Raw genomic sequence first — 17,432 nt, 5'->3', positions numbered from 1 at the left:
TTCCTTCTATTGTTATCCTCTGCTGAAAGGTTTATCTAGAAAAGTTCAGGAACAGCAAAGAACCTAGGTTCTAGCTGCTGATTGGTGGCTGAATATATATACCGATTGTCATTGGCTCACCCATGTGTTCAGTTAGAAACCAGTAGTGCATTGCTGCTCCTTCAACAAATGATACCAAGAGAATGAAGCACATTTGATAATAGAAGTAAATTGAAAGTTGTTTAAAATTGTATGTTCTACCTAAATCATGAAAGAACATTTTTGGGTTTCATGTCCCTTTAAGGTATTATATGACATGGACTCAGTAAAGTGATTAATGGTGCCATACTTGATGACAAGAAATAACTTTGTGGGTGGCACAGGGGTCATCATGTCAGTCTATGCTTTTCTCTGTGTGAATTTGAAAAAGAATCTCCATTTTAAAAATAAAATGATCATTCCATATACTAATATGTAACCTCTTAAAGGGACAGTAACCACCTTGTAATTACAATACATATCTGCTGCTTTTTTTTTAATAGCTAAACTCCACCCACCACTTGCCTTATTTGGAGGAGCCAATCTGACCTTAAGTCATGGTCATATTATTAGCATAAAGTAAATGGTTTTGTAGTTGTTATTTAAAAATAATTAGATAAATATATGTAGCCGTGTTAGCCTGAGACGTCAGCATGGTGCATTTCTGAGAATTACAAAAATCCACAATTTTAGCTAAATTATATGAAAAGGGGTCACAATAAACAATGAAAGTATATTGCGAAGTTGTTTTATTACACATAACTAAACATTTTATATTAACATTTCAAGGTGTTTACCGTCTCTTTGAGCCTTCTGTGGTTCCTTAGGGTTTCTATATAACGTCATTTTAGTATAAATATAAAAAAAAAGATTATAATACATCAAGAGCTTGCCCTGTTATGTAAATTTCCAGCCCGATAGTATGAATTGCTTCTTTTGGAGACGTTGGGTTGCAATGAAGCTTCAACACCTTGTACTTCAGTCCTGTTTATCTCTTTGTCAGTTTCATGTTTATTTAGAAGGTCTATAGGTTCATAGTACCAGAATTTCTTATGTCGTCCATAGGACAAAAATGTAGCTCCATGCGCAAGGCAGCAAGTCCAGATCTTTAAAATAAAAAGTGCAAAGCTAGAGAGTTTATCTGGGACAATCATGCTTTTAAATTTTATGTTTTATGAATAATAAGAAAAAAATATGAATCTACTTTTTGTCCGTAACGGTCCCTTTGCTAGGTTCAGTAAGTTAATGTTTTCTAAACTAATTTATTCATAAAAAACTCAAAGGGGTCAATTTATCAAGCTCCTTATGGAGCTTGATGCCCCGTGTTTCCGGCGAGCCTTCTAAAGACCGCTACTCCATAACCTGCTCTGAGGCGGCGGACAGAAATCAACCCGATCGAATATGATCGGGTTGATTGACACCCCCTGCTAGTGGCTGCGAATCTGCAGGGGGCGGTATTGCACCAGCAGTTCACAAGAACTGGTGGTGCAATGACAGCATACGCTGTCGGCATTTATCGTTGTACAGCGGACATGATACGCTACATCGTATCATGTCCGCTCGCACATGAATAAATTGACCTCATAAACTCACAAGGATCCTCAAATAAGTGATGAATAGAAAAAATGAATACACAGCAGAGTTCCTTCCCAGCATCCTAAACCTGTTACTTTAGACCTCTCTACATCTCACCTAAAGTAAAACATTCTCTGCTCCACACCTGAGTTACAGGGAAGGTAATATAGAAGGTAGACTATAAAGCTTTGTTATGACTTACTTCCTGTTCTCCCCATGCCAGCATTTAGTGCTAGATTACAAGTGGAGAGGCATTTAGCACTCCTGCACAAGTAAACTTTTTACACGCAGCGGTTAGCATGCGTATTACAAATTGAAAGTAATTTTTTGGCATGAGAGCGAAACCTGAGGCGTGCAAATTGCAGGACTTTGGATATCGCGACCGCTCTAACTTCTTCTCCCCATCAACTTCAATGGAGAGCTCAAACTGGAAAAAACTAACACTTATCACTCGCACGCTATCTATATATATATTGGATGTATTTTTTATAAAAAAATATATATCTATACAATATATATATATATATATATATATATTTATATATATATAGGTATAGGAAGATATATATAGGAACATCAATTTAAAAATATATTGAACACTTTCCCCATGTGAAGAACATTGGAATGTAAAATATTAATATTGCATAAAACACTAAGTATTCAAAAGGAATAAAAAAATATTTTTCTTACTTTCAGGTATTTGAATGCAAAGGGCTTCAAAGTATATATACATATGTATATTTGTGTATACACATACATATATACACATATAAATATAAATACACATGTATATATACTGTGTGTATATATATATATATATATATATATATATATATACATATATATATACACACACACATACACATACATATATACACATATAAATATAAATACACATGTATATATACTGTGTATATATATATATATATATATATACATACGCATGTATATGTATGTATATATACATGATAGCCCTTTCCTTTCAAATAACTTGTCATATAATTTTTATTAGTGAATTTATGAATGTAACACTTTATTGTAATGTATTCATGTTGTATTTAATGCAAAAATGTTTAAATCCTAACCCTTTACTTGAGGTCTTCAGTTGCACTAACCCAGCAAGAGCATATTTAGTTTGTGCTTGTGACGTTGCATTTACTTTCAACTTGTAATATTACGTGCACTAACGTTAAAGCACCACTTGTAATCTAGCCCTTAACTAGCTATTATTTTATCTCCCTTTGCTACATCTTTAAAGGGACATTGTACACTAGATTTTTCTTTGCATAAATGTTTTGTAGATGATCCATTTATTATAGCTAATCTGGGAGTGTTTTGTTTACATGTATAATTTTACTTATTTTTTAATAACATTGTGCTGATTTTCAGACTCCTAACTGCATACTACAAAATAACCACATGATGGCAGTATTTAGTTTCTAATTAATGAGAAGTGCACAGGTATAAAAGAAGCACACCTGTACATAATTGAGATGACATGACTAAGAACCTATTGCAGGTTTGAAACATTGTTTGTTTGTTATTCTTATGGACCCTGCCTAAGAAAATAAAGGTCTTTTAAACAGATACTCGGTGGCTGGGAAATTTGATTGTTTGCAGTTCAGTGGAGACCTGGCTAGTCTCTTTCCTTGCGCCACTCTGGAGAGTGTGCTGTCTTCACCCATGGATAAAGATTTCAGACTCCTAACCAAGCCCCAAAATTTTATTTGTATACTGATGTCTAAAGATTCCTGTGGCTCCTGTTTGCATAATCTGTCTTTTCATATTCAGGTGAGGGGGAGAGTGTCTGTGCTTCCTACTTTCCCAGCCCCTTTCACTGGGTGTCCCAGCCTAACCTTATAAACAGTGCTAAACTAGGAGCTTCTAAGTAAAAATTTAAAAGTTTTTTTACTGGATTTTTATATCAGGTATCTGTGCATAATCTTCTTTATAGTATCTATTACATGCAGTTATATGAAAATTAGTATATACTGTCCCTTTAAGGCTTATACATAGCTCCCAAAATGCACCAACATATTTTCTTAGAACTGTTTTTTTTGTGTGTGTTCTTCAACAATACAATTATGCTTCTTTCATATAGGTGGCGAGAGTCCACAAGCTGTTACATATGGGATATGCATTCCTACCAGGAGGATGCAAAGTTTCTCCAACCACAAAAGCCTATACCCCCCCCCCCCCCCACACACACACACACCTAACTCATACCTGAGTTTTAAACTTTGCCTCCATGGGAGGTGGTTGAAGCATGATGATATGCTTGATTTCTTCAGTGAAAGGCACTTTAGAGCATATTGAAGCACGGTTTAAATCAGAGTACAGTGCTTGATGTGAAGGGAGTACTGCCTCATGACACAATGTTTTCGTCTCACGGGAAATGTTTCATGGGCTCTCTGTAATTTCGGTCACAGGAATTCATCTTCTGCCTCCCGTTACAGATTGACGTTATACTCCTATTCCATTACCTCTGCTAATATGTTTCAGTACTGGTTTTGCTGTCTGATATTAGTGGACGAGTGTCTACGGGGAAGTTTGGCACTTTTAACTATTGTTTAAAAATTAAACTATGTAAATCTATGAGTATGCAGAGCCCAGGGACAGATTCTTACTATTCCCCTTTCTTGTTATTTTTTTTGCGGCAAATATGTCTCATTCACACGCACATGCGCGCGCGTTCAAACTGCCGCATATATGCAAAGATTTAGCGTGCAATTATATTTCTCATATGCGCACACAAGCCCATGTTCAACCTGGTGCAAATTTATGCATTGGGGTCGCATGCCATTTTTTTCACACCACTTAGTGTGCATCTATAGTAATTGTAATTATAAATGCTTTTCATGTGTCACTATTGGCGCATCAGTATATCGCGGACATAATGACTTATTTAACATATGCCTTTTAGCTCGTTTTTTCTATAAAGTTAGCATTTGAAATTGTGCAGTTTGACATAAACTGCTTTCCTAGGCTTCATTTGCTAAGTGCTTTAACATCCTTGTAACGCTATATAACGCTATATAACGGGGCATATTTCTTTTGCAAGATGTACCGACTCCACGGTTTCATCCTTACTTGTGGGATATTATCCTTCCTAACAGGAAGTGGCAAAGAGAGCACCCACAGCAGAGCTGTCTATATAGCTACCCCTTAACTCCACCCCCCAGTCATTCTCTTTGCCGGCTCTAAGCAGGAAGGGTAAAGTGAAAGAGGTGATAAAATGTTAGTTTTTTATTTTCTTCAAGCAAGAGTTTGTTATTTTTAAATGGTACCGGTGTGTACTATTTACTCTCAGGCAGGAGATGGATGAAGATTTCTGCCTAGAGGATGATGATCTTAGCATTTTTTAACTAAGGTCCACTGCTGTTCTCACAGAAGCTGAGGAGTATAGGAAAACTTCAGTGTGAGGAACAGTTTCTTGCTATACAGCAATGAGGTATGTTCAGTCATTTTTTCTGGAGAGACTGTGATAACTCAGAAAGGCTGACAGTATCCCCATAAGGGGAAGGGTAAGCAGTAATCCTAGTCTTATAAGGGGCATTACTAGCTTGCTTGAAGGGCTAAACTTATGGGACACTCTGTTTGAATGATATTTAGCAAACGTTTGTGTGTTTTGGGAGTGCTGTTTATGTTACATTTGCTCTCTGAGGGAGAGATTTCTGATTCAGGAAAAATGTTCCCTCAGACAGATTCAGATATGACGGCATTTAAATTTAAGCTAGAACACCTCCGCTTATTGCTTGGTCCTGCATCCTCTGCCCCTGCTGCTAAGCAAGAGGGGAACTTTGCTCAATCTAGGCCAGTCTGGAGGCCTAACCAGGCTTGGAACAAGGGTAAACAGGCCAAGAAGCCGGCTGCTGCCACCAAGACAGCATGAAGGGGTAGCCCCCGATCCGGGACCGGATCTAGTAGGGGGCAGACTTTCTCTCTTTGCTCAGGCCTGGGCAAGAGATGTTCAGGACTCCTGGGCGGTAGAAATTGTAACCCAGGGGTATCGTCTAGATTTCAAAGATTCTCCTCCAAGGGGGAGATTCCATCTTTCTCAATTGTCTGTAAACCAGACAAAAAGAGAGACGTTCTTACGCTGTGTAGAAGACCTTTTTACCATGGGAATGATCTGCCCAGTTCCGAAAGCAGAACATGGGCAGGGGTTCTACTCCAATCTGTTTGTGGTTCCCAAAAAAGAGGGAACCTTCAGACCAATTCTAGATCTCAAGATCCTAAACCAATTACTAAGGGTCCCATCCTTCAAGATGGAGACCATTTGGACTATTTTACCAATGATCCAGGAGGGTCAATATATGACTACCGTGGACTTAAAGGATGCGTATCTATACATTCCTAGCCACAAAGATCATCATCAATTCCTCAGATTTGCCTTTCTGGACAAGCATTACCAGTTTGTGGCTCTTCCCTTCGGGTTAGCCACGGCGCCAAGAATCTTCACAAAGGTGCTAGGGTCCCTTCTAGCGGTCCTAAGGCCACGGGGCATAGCAGTGGCGCCTTATCTAGACGACATCCTAATTCAAGCGTTGACTTTCCAACTAGCCAAGTCTCACATGGACTTAGTGTTGGCCTTTCTAAGATCTCATGGGTGGAAGGTGAACGTAAAAAAGAGTTCTCTTTCCCCTCTCACAAGAGTTTCATTTCTAGGGACTCTGATAGACTCGGTGGACATGAAAATATTTCTGACGGAGGTCAGGAAATAAAAGATTTTGTCTACCTGCCGAGTTCTTCATTCCATTCTTCGGCCGTCAGTGGCTCAGTGTATGGAGGTAATCGGACTAATGGTAGCGGCAATGGACGTAGTTCCATATGCTCGCTTACGTCTCAGACCACTGCAACTATCAATGCTCAGACAGTGGAATGGGGATTATGCAGATTTATCTCCTCAGATAAACCTGGATCAGGAGACCAGAGACTCTCTTCTTGGTGGTTGTCACAGGATCACCTGTCCCGGGGAATGTGTTTCCGCAGGCCAGCGTGGGTTATAGTGACGACAGACGCCAGCCTACTTGGCTGGGGTGCAGTCTGGAATTCCCTGAAAGCACAGGGTTTGTGGACTCAGGAGGAGGTCCTCCTACCGATAAATATTCTGGAATTAAGAGCGATATTTAATGCTCTTCCGGCGTGGCCTCAGCTGGCTTCGGCCAGATTCATCAGATTTCAGTCGGACAACATCACGACTGTGGCTTATATCAATCATCAAGGGGGAACAAGGAGTTCCTTAGCGATGATAGAAGTTTCCAGAATAATCCAATGGGCAGAGAATCACTCTTGACATCTGTCAGCGATCTATATCCCAGGGGTAGAGAACTGGGAGGCGGATTTTCTAAGTCGTCAGACTTTTCATCCAGGGGAGTGGGAACTCCATCCGGAGGTGTTTGCTCAACTGATTCAGCTATGGGGCAAACCAGAATTGAATTTGATGGCGTCTCGTCAGAACACCAAACTTCCTCGTTACGGATCCAGGTCAAGGGATCCTCAGGCAGTACTGATAGATGCTCTAGCAGTACCCTGGTCGTTCAACCTGGCTTATGTGTTTCCACCTTTCCCTCTCCTTCCGCGTCTGATTGCCAGAATCAAACAGGATAGAGCTTCGGTGATTTTGATAGCGCCTGCGTGGCCACGCAGGACTTGATATGCAGACCTGGTGGACATGTCATCTCTGCCACCATGGACTCTGCCACTGAGACGGGACCTTTTGATTCAAGGTCCATTCAAGCATCCAAATCTAATTTCTCTGCAACTGACTGCTTGGAGATTGAACGCTTGATTTTATCAAAGCGGGGTTTCTCTGAGTCGGTCATAGATACCTTGATTCAGGCTTGAAAGCCTGTCACCAGGAAGATCTATCATAAGATATGGCGTAAATATCTTTTTTGGTGCGAATCCAAAGGCTACTCATGGAGTAAGATCAGGATTCCTAGGATTTTGTCTTTTCTCCAAGAAGGATTGGAGAAAGGTTTGTCCGCTAGTTCCTTAAAAGGACAGATATCTGCTTTGTCTGTTCTGTTGCACAAGCGTCTGGCAGATGTCCCAGATGTTCGGGCTTTTTGTCAGGCTTTAGTAAGCCTGTGTTTAAACCTGTTGCTCTGCCATGGAGTCTAAATTTAGTTCTTAAAGTTCTTCAGGGGGTTCCGTTTGAACCCATGCATTCCATAGATATTAAGCTTCTATCTTGGAAAGTTCTGTTTCTAGTTGCTATCACTTCAGCTCGAAGAGTTTCTGAATTATCTGCATTACAATGTGACTTGCCTTATCTTGTTTTCCATGCTTATAAGGTGGTTTTACGTACCAAACCTGGGTTCCTCCCTAAGGTTGTTTCTAACAGGAATATCAATCAATAAATTGTTGTTCCTTCTCTGTGTCCTAATCCTTCTTCTAAGAAGGAACGTCTGTTGCACAACTTGGACGTGGTTCGTGCTTTGAAATTTTATTTGCAGGCAACCAAAGATTTTCGTCAGACATCTTCTTTGTTTGTTGTCTATTCTGGAACGCGTAGGGGTCAAAAGGCTACGGCTACCTCTCTTTCCTTTTGGCTGAAAAGCATCATCCGTTTGGCCTATGAGACTGCTGGACAGCAGCCTCCTGAAAGAATTACAGCTCACTCTACTAGAGCGGTAGCTTCCACATGGGCTTTTAAAAATGATGCTTCTGTTGAACAGATTTGTAAGGCTGCGACTTGGTCTTCGCTTCATGCCGTTTCTAAATTTTACAAATTTGATACTTTTGCTTCTTCGGAGGCTATTTTTGGGAAAAAGGTTTTGCAAGCAGTGGTGCCTTTCGTTTAGGTTCCTGTCTTGTCCCTCCCTTCATCCGTGTCCTAAAGCTTTGGTATTGGTAATCCCACAAGTAAGGATGAAACCGTGGACTCGGTACATCTTGCAAAAGAAAACAAAATTTATGCTTACCTGATAAATTTCTTTCTTTTGCGATGTACCGAGTCCACGGCCCGCCCTGTCTATTCAAGACAGACAGTATTTTTTGTTGAAAACTTCAGTCACCTCTGCACCTTATAGTTTCTCCTTTTTCTTCCTTGGCCTTCGGTCGAATGACTGGGGGGTGGAGTTAAGGGGGGAGCTATATAGACAGCTCTGCTGTGGGTGCTCTCTTTGCCACTTCCTGTTAGGAAGGATAATATCCCACAAGGATGAAACCGTGGACTCGGTACATCGCAAAAGAAAGAAATTTATCAGGTAAGCATAAATTTAGTTTTTTTCCTTTTCGTCAAAAAGCTTGCCTTAAGGGGTAAAAATAGTAATTATTGCATCTTAAAGTGATGGTAAATGCAAGCCTATAAAAAAAGCTAGGATTTACCATCACAAAAAATTAAGTGGACTTTAAGTGATCAAACATGTAAAAAGGGTGCTAAACTCACCCTTCCTGTGCTAAACTCAGCAGTTCCAGCCACCCACGGCACATCAATCTCCTTCAATGAGGTGACGTTTGCACCTCTGAACCAATAGCCGTGCGTGTCAACTGACAGATTTCTGTATGCACACAGGGCTATTGGTTTAGAGGTGCAAGTGGCACTTCATTGGTGGAAAATCGATGTGCTGTGGGCGGCCGGAGTCACTGAGAAAGGGTGAGCACAAAAAGGGTGAGCTTAGCATCCTTTTTTTACGTTTGATCACTTAAAGTCTACTTGATTTTTAGTGATGGTAAATCCTAGCCTTTGTTAAACGCTTGGATTTACCATCACTTTAATTTTTACTCATTTTTTTTTGCCATTATGAAGCAGCACCAATCTGTCACTAAAGTTACCATAGGAACTGAGTCTGTCAAACACCTTTCTACCAAAACTAAATGTGCTTATTGTAAAACAACTGAAGTAGCTTCTTCAGCTCATTTATGTGGCTCATGTTTAGATTTCTTATGGCATACCGATCAATCTAATGATGTTTCTTTTTGTACTAATGCACCTACTGGATGGATGCAGATGGCATACCGCCAGCAATGAAAAAGTTTATTGCTACTGCCACTTCCAAGGCCCTGGCTGCATTACCGTCTCTTAATTTACTTCAATATGCAAATAATTTTATTTACGATGCAGTATTTGATATCATAAAAAATAACATAAAAAGATGTCTTTAGCTATGCTTACCAGAAGAGCTTTTATGGCTTAAATCATGGAATGCTGATATGGTATCTAAAACTAGATTACTATTGTTTGGGTCTCAACTGCATTCTATTATTTCTACTACTACTGGAGGTAAGGGAGTTTTCCTTGACAAAAAGTCAAAAGGGAATCCTAAAGCTCCCAATCGTTTTCTGTTCCTTTCATCAGAAAAGAGAACAGAAAACTGACTCCTCCTCTAAACCCTATGGCTCACTTTGGAGGCTCTCTTCAAAATGGAATAAATCCAAGCAAATTAAGAAACTTAAAGGGACGTGAAACCCAAAAATGTTCTTTCTATGATTTCATGATAGAGAATACAATTTTAAACAACTTTCCAATTTACTTCTATTGTTTAATTTGCTTTCTTCTCTTGTTTTCCTTTGCTGAAAGCTTTATCTAGGCAAGCTCAGAAGCAGCATAGAACCTAGGATCTAGCTGTTGATTGGTGGCTGAATATATATATATATATATATATATATATATATATATATATATGTTGATTGTGATTGGCTCACCAATGTGTTCAGTTAGAAACCATTAATGCATTGCTGCTCCTTTAACAAATGATACCAAGAGAATAGAACAACTTAGATAATAGAAGTAAATTAAAAAGTTGTTTAAATTGTATTTTCTATCTGAATCATAAGAGGAAAAAAAATTGGGTTTAATGCCCCTTTAAACCAGCCTTTAAGACCTCATGAAGGTACGGCCCCCAACCCAATATTTCTGGGAGTGGGCAGATTAAACCTTTTTAAGAAAACTTGGTTACAATCTGTCCAATTATTTTTCAGGGATATCAAATTGGATTCAGAATACAACCTCCTGTTGGTTTTTTTCTCACCCATATTCCAAAACATCCAATGAAAGCTCAGGCTTTTCTACGATCTGTCTCAGATCTGGAAAATATGGGAGTGATTGTTACAATTCCTTTGCAGGAACAGGCAATGGAATTTTATTAAAATCTCTTTATTGTACCAAAGAAGGAAAACTCTTTCAGACCTATTCTTGATCTGAAAACTCTAAACCAATTTGTAATTCCAACTTTCAAAATGGAAACAATAAGGACTATTCTGCCTTTTGTTCAACAAGGTTACTTTATGTGCACAATAGATTTATAGGATGCTTATCTTCACATCCCTATTAACCCAGAACATTACCAGTTTCTGAGGTTCTCTTTTCTGGAAAAGCATTATTCGTTTGTTGCTCTTCCGTTTGGTCTAGCTACAGCTCTAAGAATATTTACCAAGGTTCTCAGTGCCCTTTTATCTGTAATCAGAGCTTAGGGTATTGCAGTATTTCCTTACCTGGACGATATCTTGGTACTAGCTCAATCTTTTCATTTACTAGAATCTCACACTGTTGTTGTTTCTTTAAAAACATGGTTGGAGGATCAATTTACCCAAAAATGTCCTGGATTCCTCAGACTACTGTCACCATTTTAGGTTTCCAGATACATTCAGTGTCCATGACTCTTTCCTTAACAGAAAAGAGACACATAAAATTGATATCAGCTTATCTGAACCTTCAGTCTCTCTCATTGCCTTCAGTGGCTCTGTATATGGAAGTACTAGGCCTCATGATTGCAGCTTCTGACCCAACTCCATTTACTTGATTTCATATGAGACCTCTTCAACTTTGAAGGCTGCACCAATGGTGCGAGGATTATACTCAGATATCCCATAATATATTCTTAGATCCCAACACTCACCTTTCTGTGACTTGGTGGTTGAATCACCAGTCTGTTATTCAGGTGGCTTCTTTTGCTCATCCTACTTGGTCTGTGATCACCACAGATTGCAAGTCTTTCAGGTTGGGGAGCTGTCCAGGGGTCCCTGACATCACAAGGGGTTTGGAATCCTCAGGAGGCAAGGTTACAAATCAATATTTTGGAACTCCTTGCTCTCTTCAGTGCCTTTCAGGCTTGGCCTCTATTAAAAAGGGAGTCTTATCTCCGTTTTTAGACTGACAATGTTATGGCAGTAGCTTATGTCAATCATCATGGGGGAACTCGAAGTTCCCTAGCCATGATAGAAGTATCTAGAATCCTTTCTTTGGTGGAAACCAATTCCTGCCAAATCACTGCGTTTCACTTCCCAGGTATAGACAACTGGGAGGAAGACTACCTCAGTCTTCAGTTCCTAGATCTAGGATAGTGGTCTCTCCAACAAGATGTGTTCTATATGATTGTACAAGTATGGGGCCTACCAGAAATAGATCTGATGACCTGTCATTTGAACAACAAACTTCCCAGGTACATTGTGAGGTCCAGGGATCCTCAGGCAGAGGTATTGGATGCTCTAGCAGTTTCCTGTTTTTTCCAGCCTGCTTATATATTTCCCCCTCTAGTCCTGCTTCCCAGAGGGATCTCCAATATAAAAATAGAAGAGTAATTTGTAATCCTGATAGTCTAAATGTGGCCTCACAGGATTTGGTATGCGGATCTGGTGAAAATGTCCAGTTGCCTGCTGTGGCCTCTTTCTCTAAGGCCAGACCTTCTGTCATCCAGATCTATAGTCTAAACTTAATGGCATGGAAATTGAACACATAGTTCTCAGTCATTGAGGATTCTCTGTGATTAAAGGGACAGTCAACTCTAAATTTTTTACTGTTTAAAAAGATAGATAATCCCTTTATTAGCCATTCCCCAGTTTTGCACAACCAACATGGTTATATTAATATACTTTTAACCTCTGTGATTACCTTGTAGCTAAGCCTCTTCTGACTGCCCCCTGATTGCATGACTTTGTATTTATTATCTATTGACTTACATTTTAGCCAATTAGTGATGTTTTGTGCACAACTTCACGGGCGTGAGCACAATGTTATCTATATGGCCCACATGAACTAGCAGTCTCCTGTTGTTTAAAGAAAATAATAAAGCATGTGATAAGAGGCTGCCTGTAGTGTTTTAGAAACAGACAGAAATTTAGAGGTTTAAATGTTATAAAGTATATTGATATAACAATGTTGGTTGTGCAAAGCTGGGGAATGGGTAGTAAAAGGCATTTTCTATCTTTTTAAGAAAATAACAATTTTGGTGTTTACCTTTCCTTTTAACACTATGATTCAGGCCCACAAGCCTGTTTCTAGGAAGATCTATCAATATGTTTGGAAAACTTATATTTCGTGGTGTGCTACCCATAATTATTCCTGGCATTCTTTTAGAATCCATAGGATTCTTCAGTTTTTGCAGAATGGTTGAGATAAGGGTTTATCTGCCAGTTCTTTGAAAGGACAAATATTTGCCCCTTTCTGTATTGTTTCATAGGAAAATAGCTAATCTTCCTGATGTTCATTGTTTTGTTCAGGCTTTAATCTGGATTAAACCTGTTATTAGGCCTATTTCTTCTCATTGGAGTCTTAACCTAGTATTATGAGCTTTAGTTTCCTCCTTTTGAACCTATGCATAAATTGGACATTAAACTAATTTCTTGGAAATGACTGTTTCTTTTGGCTATCTCTTCTGCTAGAAGAGTTTCTGAATTGTCCTCTCTCTCTCTTGTGAGTCTCCTTATCTGGGGCGAGATTACATATACGGTGCAAGCGCTAAAGCCTGCACCGCCCGTAATTTTACCTCGCACATCGGGGTATTACATAAACCCCGCTGGCAGTTCATAAAGTACCGTAAGTCGGATAAACTAGCGATATCCAGAAATGAGCATAAATACAACTTTCTGGAGTTGCTAGTGACTTACGACACTTTAGAAACTGCCGGCGCCTAAGAAAAAAACCCAACATAAAATATCCTGTAAAAGTCTAACCCACCTCCTAAAAATAATCCCGACACGTAAATCCCCTATATCCGCCATCAAACCCATATTGGAACTAATAATAAAAATATTAACCCCTAAGCTGACAACCCCCACATCGCAATATGCCTAATTAAACTCCTAATCCGCAATTTACCCACATAGCAAACTACCTAATAAAAGTTTTAACCCCAAAATCCGCCAACCCCAATATCGCAAACTACATATTAAAACTATTAACCCCTAATCCGCCATTAACCCACACAACGCAATGCTAATAAATCTATTAACCTCTAAACCGCCAAACCCCACAACGCAAATAACTAATCACTTAAAAAATACCTAATCCCTATCAAAACAAACAAAAACAAACTCTAATCTAATACTAAACTACCAATAGCCCTTAAAAGGGCCTTTTGTAGGGCAGTGCCCTAAGTTAAACCGCTCTTTTCCTTAAAAAAAATACTAAGTCCCCCCTCTAACAGTAAAACCCCCCACCCACCAAACCCCCCAAAATAAAAAAAACTAACACTAAAAAAAACTTAAACTACCCATTGATGTTTATGCTTCGTCAGACGCAGCCTTTGGTAGAAAGGTCCTTCAGGCAGTTTGATAATTGTGCCTATATTTTGAGTTTTTGTCATAAAATACATTATTTCTGGGTTACAGATTTAATCTCTCAGAGAAAAAAGCTGTTTTTATTTTATCCCTCCGTTATTCACATCTTGGGTATTATATCCCATACGTAACAGCTTGTGGACTCTTGCCACCTATATGAAAGAAAACATAATTAATGTAAGACTTACCTGGTAAATTAATTTCTTTCATGGTGACGAGACCCCACGAGACCCCACCCACATGTTAAAGCACATGTTTTTTTCTGCTCCTCATTATTGGCTTTTACTCCTTTTCAAACACCTCACCACTTGGCTATTCGTTAAACTGAGGTATGTGTAAGGTGGGGGATTATAGGCTTTTGAGGTTTGGGAAACTTTGCCTCCTCCTGGTAGAAATGGATATCCCATACTTAACAGCTCATGGACTCTCACCATCATGAAAGAAATTAATGTATCAGGTTAAGTTTTACATAAAATATGTCTTTAACATTTCCATATTTTAAGTTTTGCGTTTTTTCATAGCTCTATGTTTACATTTCCCTTGTTGTCTATAACTTACCAGGTAGAATGTAAATATGACGTAAAACAAGAGGATGACACCAATAAGCACATAGAGGGGGATGCTGTTCACTGTTGGGATGTACACAACAACGAAGTACAGATTTATAGCAATGATTAATACTATCAGCAGAATGGCAATTATCTTCCCAATGCTGAAAACACAAGAAAGAATCATATGAGAAAATGCACTCTTACAGTAATTTTGTTAAAATCTACTGCTACTTTTCACACTGTACTTATTGTGAGATACATACAAACAACTATATACTGTATATATCCAAAAACTGCAATATTCAAATTAAATCCGCATGTGGAGACACACTACTGGTTGCTATAGAGACCTGTCACCTTAAAGGTACAGTCTAGTCAAAATTAAACTTTCATAATTCAGATAGAGCATGCAATTTTAAACAACTTTTTAGTTTACTTTTATCATCACATTTACTTTGTTCTCTTGGCATTCTTTGCTGAAAGCTGAACCTAGTCTCGTATGCTAATTTCTAAGCCTTTGAAGGCCTCTTATCTCTGTGCATTTTGAAAGTTTTTCACAGCTAGAGGGCGGTAGTTCATGTGCACCATATAGATAACACTGTGCTCACTCTAGTGGAGTTATTTATGAGTCAGCACTGGTGTGGCTAAAATCCATGTCTGTCAAAATAAAAAGGGGCAGTCTGCAGAGGCTTAGATACAAGGTAATCACAGAGGTAAAATGTATATTTTGCTAATAGTGACCTAGATTACAAGTTGTGCAGTAAATCCGTTGCGTACACACCGCACAAAATGGGTCCGTCCTGCTATTTCCATAGGGCAGCCATTACAAGTCACTATAAAATTATCTTTTGTTGTGCGATATGGTAGGTAAACCGCATACCGCACAAAAACCAAGTTCTGACTTGGCGTGCTCGTTCACCCTAACATAAACCCCAAGTCTAATAACCCCTAAACCGCCATTCCCCCCCACATCGTCAACACTAAAATAAACTTATTAACCCCTAAACCGCCATCCCCCCACATCACCAACACTAAAATAAACTTATTAACCCCTAAACCGCTGTCCCCCCACATCACCAACACTAAAAAAAACTATAAACCCCTAATACGCTGTCCCCCATATCACCAATACTAAAATAGACCTATTAACCTCTAATTCATCGCCCCCCACATCCTTACTACCTAAATTAAACTATTAACCCCTAAACCTAAGAACCCCTAACTTTAAATTAAAGTTACAATATACTAACTACCTTTAAAATAAATAAAAACTTACCTGTGAAAAAAAATAAAACCTAAGCTTAAACTACAAAAAAAATTAAAAAAAAAACATCTTCATCCAGGCGGCTCCATCTTCATCCATCGCGGGACCATCTTCTATCTTTTTAGCGGAGGCGCGAAGCGGTCTTCGGAGGCGCGGATGAGAGCTGCTTACATCCTATTGGCTGATTTGATCAAAGTTTAATTAGCCAATAGGATGAAGGCATCTCTGATCCTATTGACTGATTTCAATTTTTCAGCCAATAGGAATGCAAAGTTACCCTAATATAAAAGGGGTACCTTGCATGCAATCATCAGTGTGCGGCGCATGATCGCATTAAGAGGACCTCCATGTCGCTGATGATCACGGCTGCCGGCCGCTCCATATCCAATGCCCTACAAAAGGCCCTTTTAAGGGTTATTGGCAGTTTATTTAAAGAATAGTTTTTTTTATTTTGGGTATTTTTCTTAATTTTGGGGTGTTTTTTTTAACATGGGGGTGTTAGAATAGGAATATTTTTTTATTTTGGATAATTTCGTTTGTTATTTTCTGTAATGCTAGCTTTTTTATTTTGTGTAATTTTAGATTTTATTTTGTTTTGTAAAAGTTTTTTTTTAATTTTTGGTATATTTTATTATTTTTTTATTACAAGTACTGTTAATTTTTTTTGTAATTTAAGCTTAGGTTTTATTTATTATTTCACAGGTAAGTTTTTATTTATTTTAAGGTAGTTAGTATATTTTAACTTTAAATTAAAGTTAAGGGTTGTTAGGTTTAGGGGTTAATAGTTTAATTTAGGTAGTAACGAAGTGGGGGTGGCGGATTAGGGGTTAATACATTTATTTTAGTAGTTGCGATGTGGGGGGATGGTGGGTTAATAGGTTTATTTAGTGTTGGCAATGTGGGGATGGTGGTTTAGGGGTTAATAGTGTAGTTTATGGGTGTTAGTGTACTTTGTAACATATTTTTTCTGTATTTTGTGAAACTTTTTTTGTTTTGCAAAATCCATAACTACAGATCTTTGAATGCGGAATGGATTGTTGCGGTATATTCCATAACGAACGCTTGTAATACCGAATCGGTGACCATTCCACACGCAAAGGCCATTTTTCAAGCGGTATAGCCATACCGCACAACTTGTAAACTAGGTGAGTGTCAGTTATGCAAAACTGGGGAATGGGTAATAAAGGGATTATCTATCTTTTTAAACAATAAACATTCTGGAGTAAACTGTCTCTTTAACTCTGCAGATCTCCCTGTTTTTCCACAGCACAATCTATCATCTAGTCTTCCCTTTCCTGCAGCCCAGCTTCTTGTATCTCTCCTGCTCTTATAGCCTAACACAACTTCTGTTCTCCCTCCATGATCCCACAGCCTGTCCGTCACAACACTTGTCTGTCTCCCCCTTCTCACAGCCGCCACAGCTTTCTCATATTTAGTGAGAGCAGCTACATCTCACAGTAATACAGGGAGTGCAGAATTATTAGGCAAGTTGTATTTTTGAGGATTAATTTTATTATTGA

At 38.8% G+C, this 17,432-nt stretch overlaps 1 protein-coding gene across 1 annotated transcript in view; it reads right to left on the bottom strand.

Annotated features, from left to right (window-relative positions):
• Positions 1-750: 750 nt before the first annotated feature.
• SLC11A1 (solute carrier family 11 member 1) overlaps positions 751-17,432 on the bottom strand; it is a 134,985-nt gene continuing 118,303 nt past the window's right edge. The window contains exons 14-15 of the mRNA XM_053698131.1: positions 14,656-14,809; positions 751-1,124 (exon numbers count right to left, since the gene is read on the bottom strand). Coding sequence (XP_053554106.1) covers positions 900-1,124; positions 14,656-14,809 — 379 coding nt within the window. The 3' untranslated portion in view covers positions 751-899. The remainder of the gene's footprint in view (positions 1,125-14,655; positions 14,810-17,432) is intronic.

This window comes from Bombina bombina, chromosome 1 (genome assembly GCF_027579735.1).
Source record: "Bombina bombina isolate aBomBom1 chromosome 1, aBomBom1.pri, whole genome shotgun sequence".
Lineage (NCBI taxonomy): Eukaryota > Metazoa > Chordata > Amphibia > Anura > Bombinatoridae > Bombina > Bombina bombina.
This window is presented reverse-complemented; position numbering and strand designations above follow the sequence as displayed.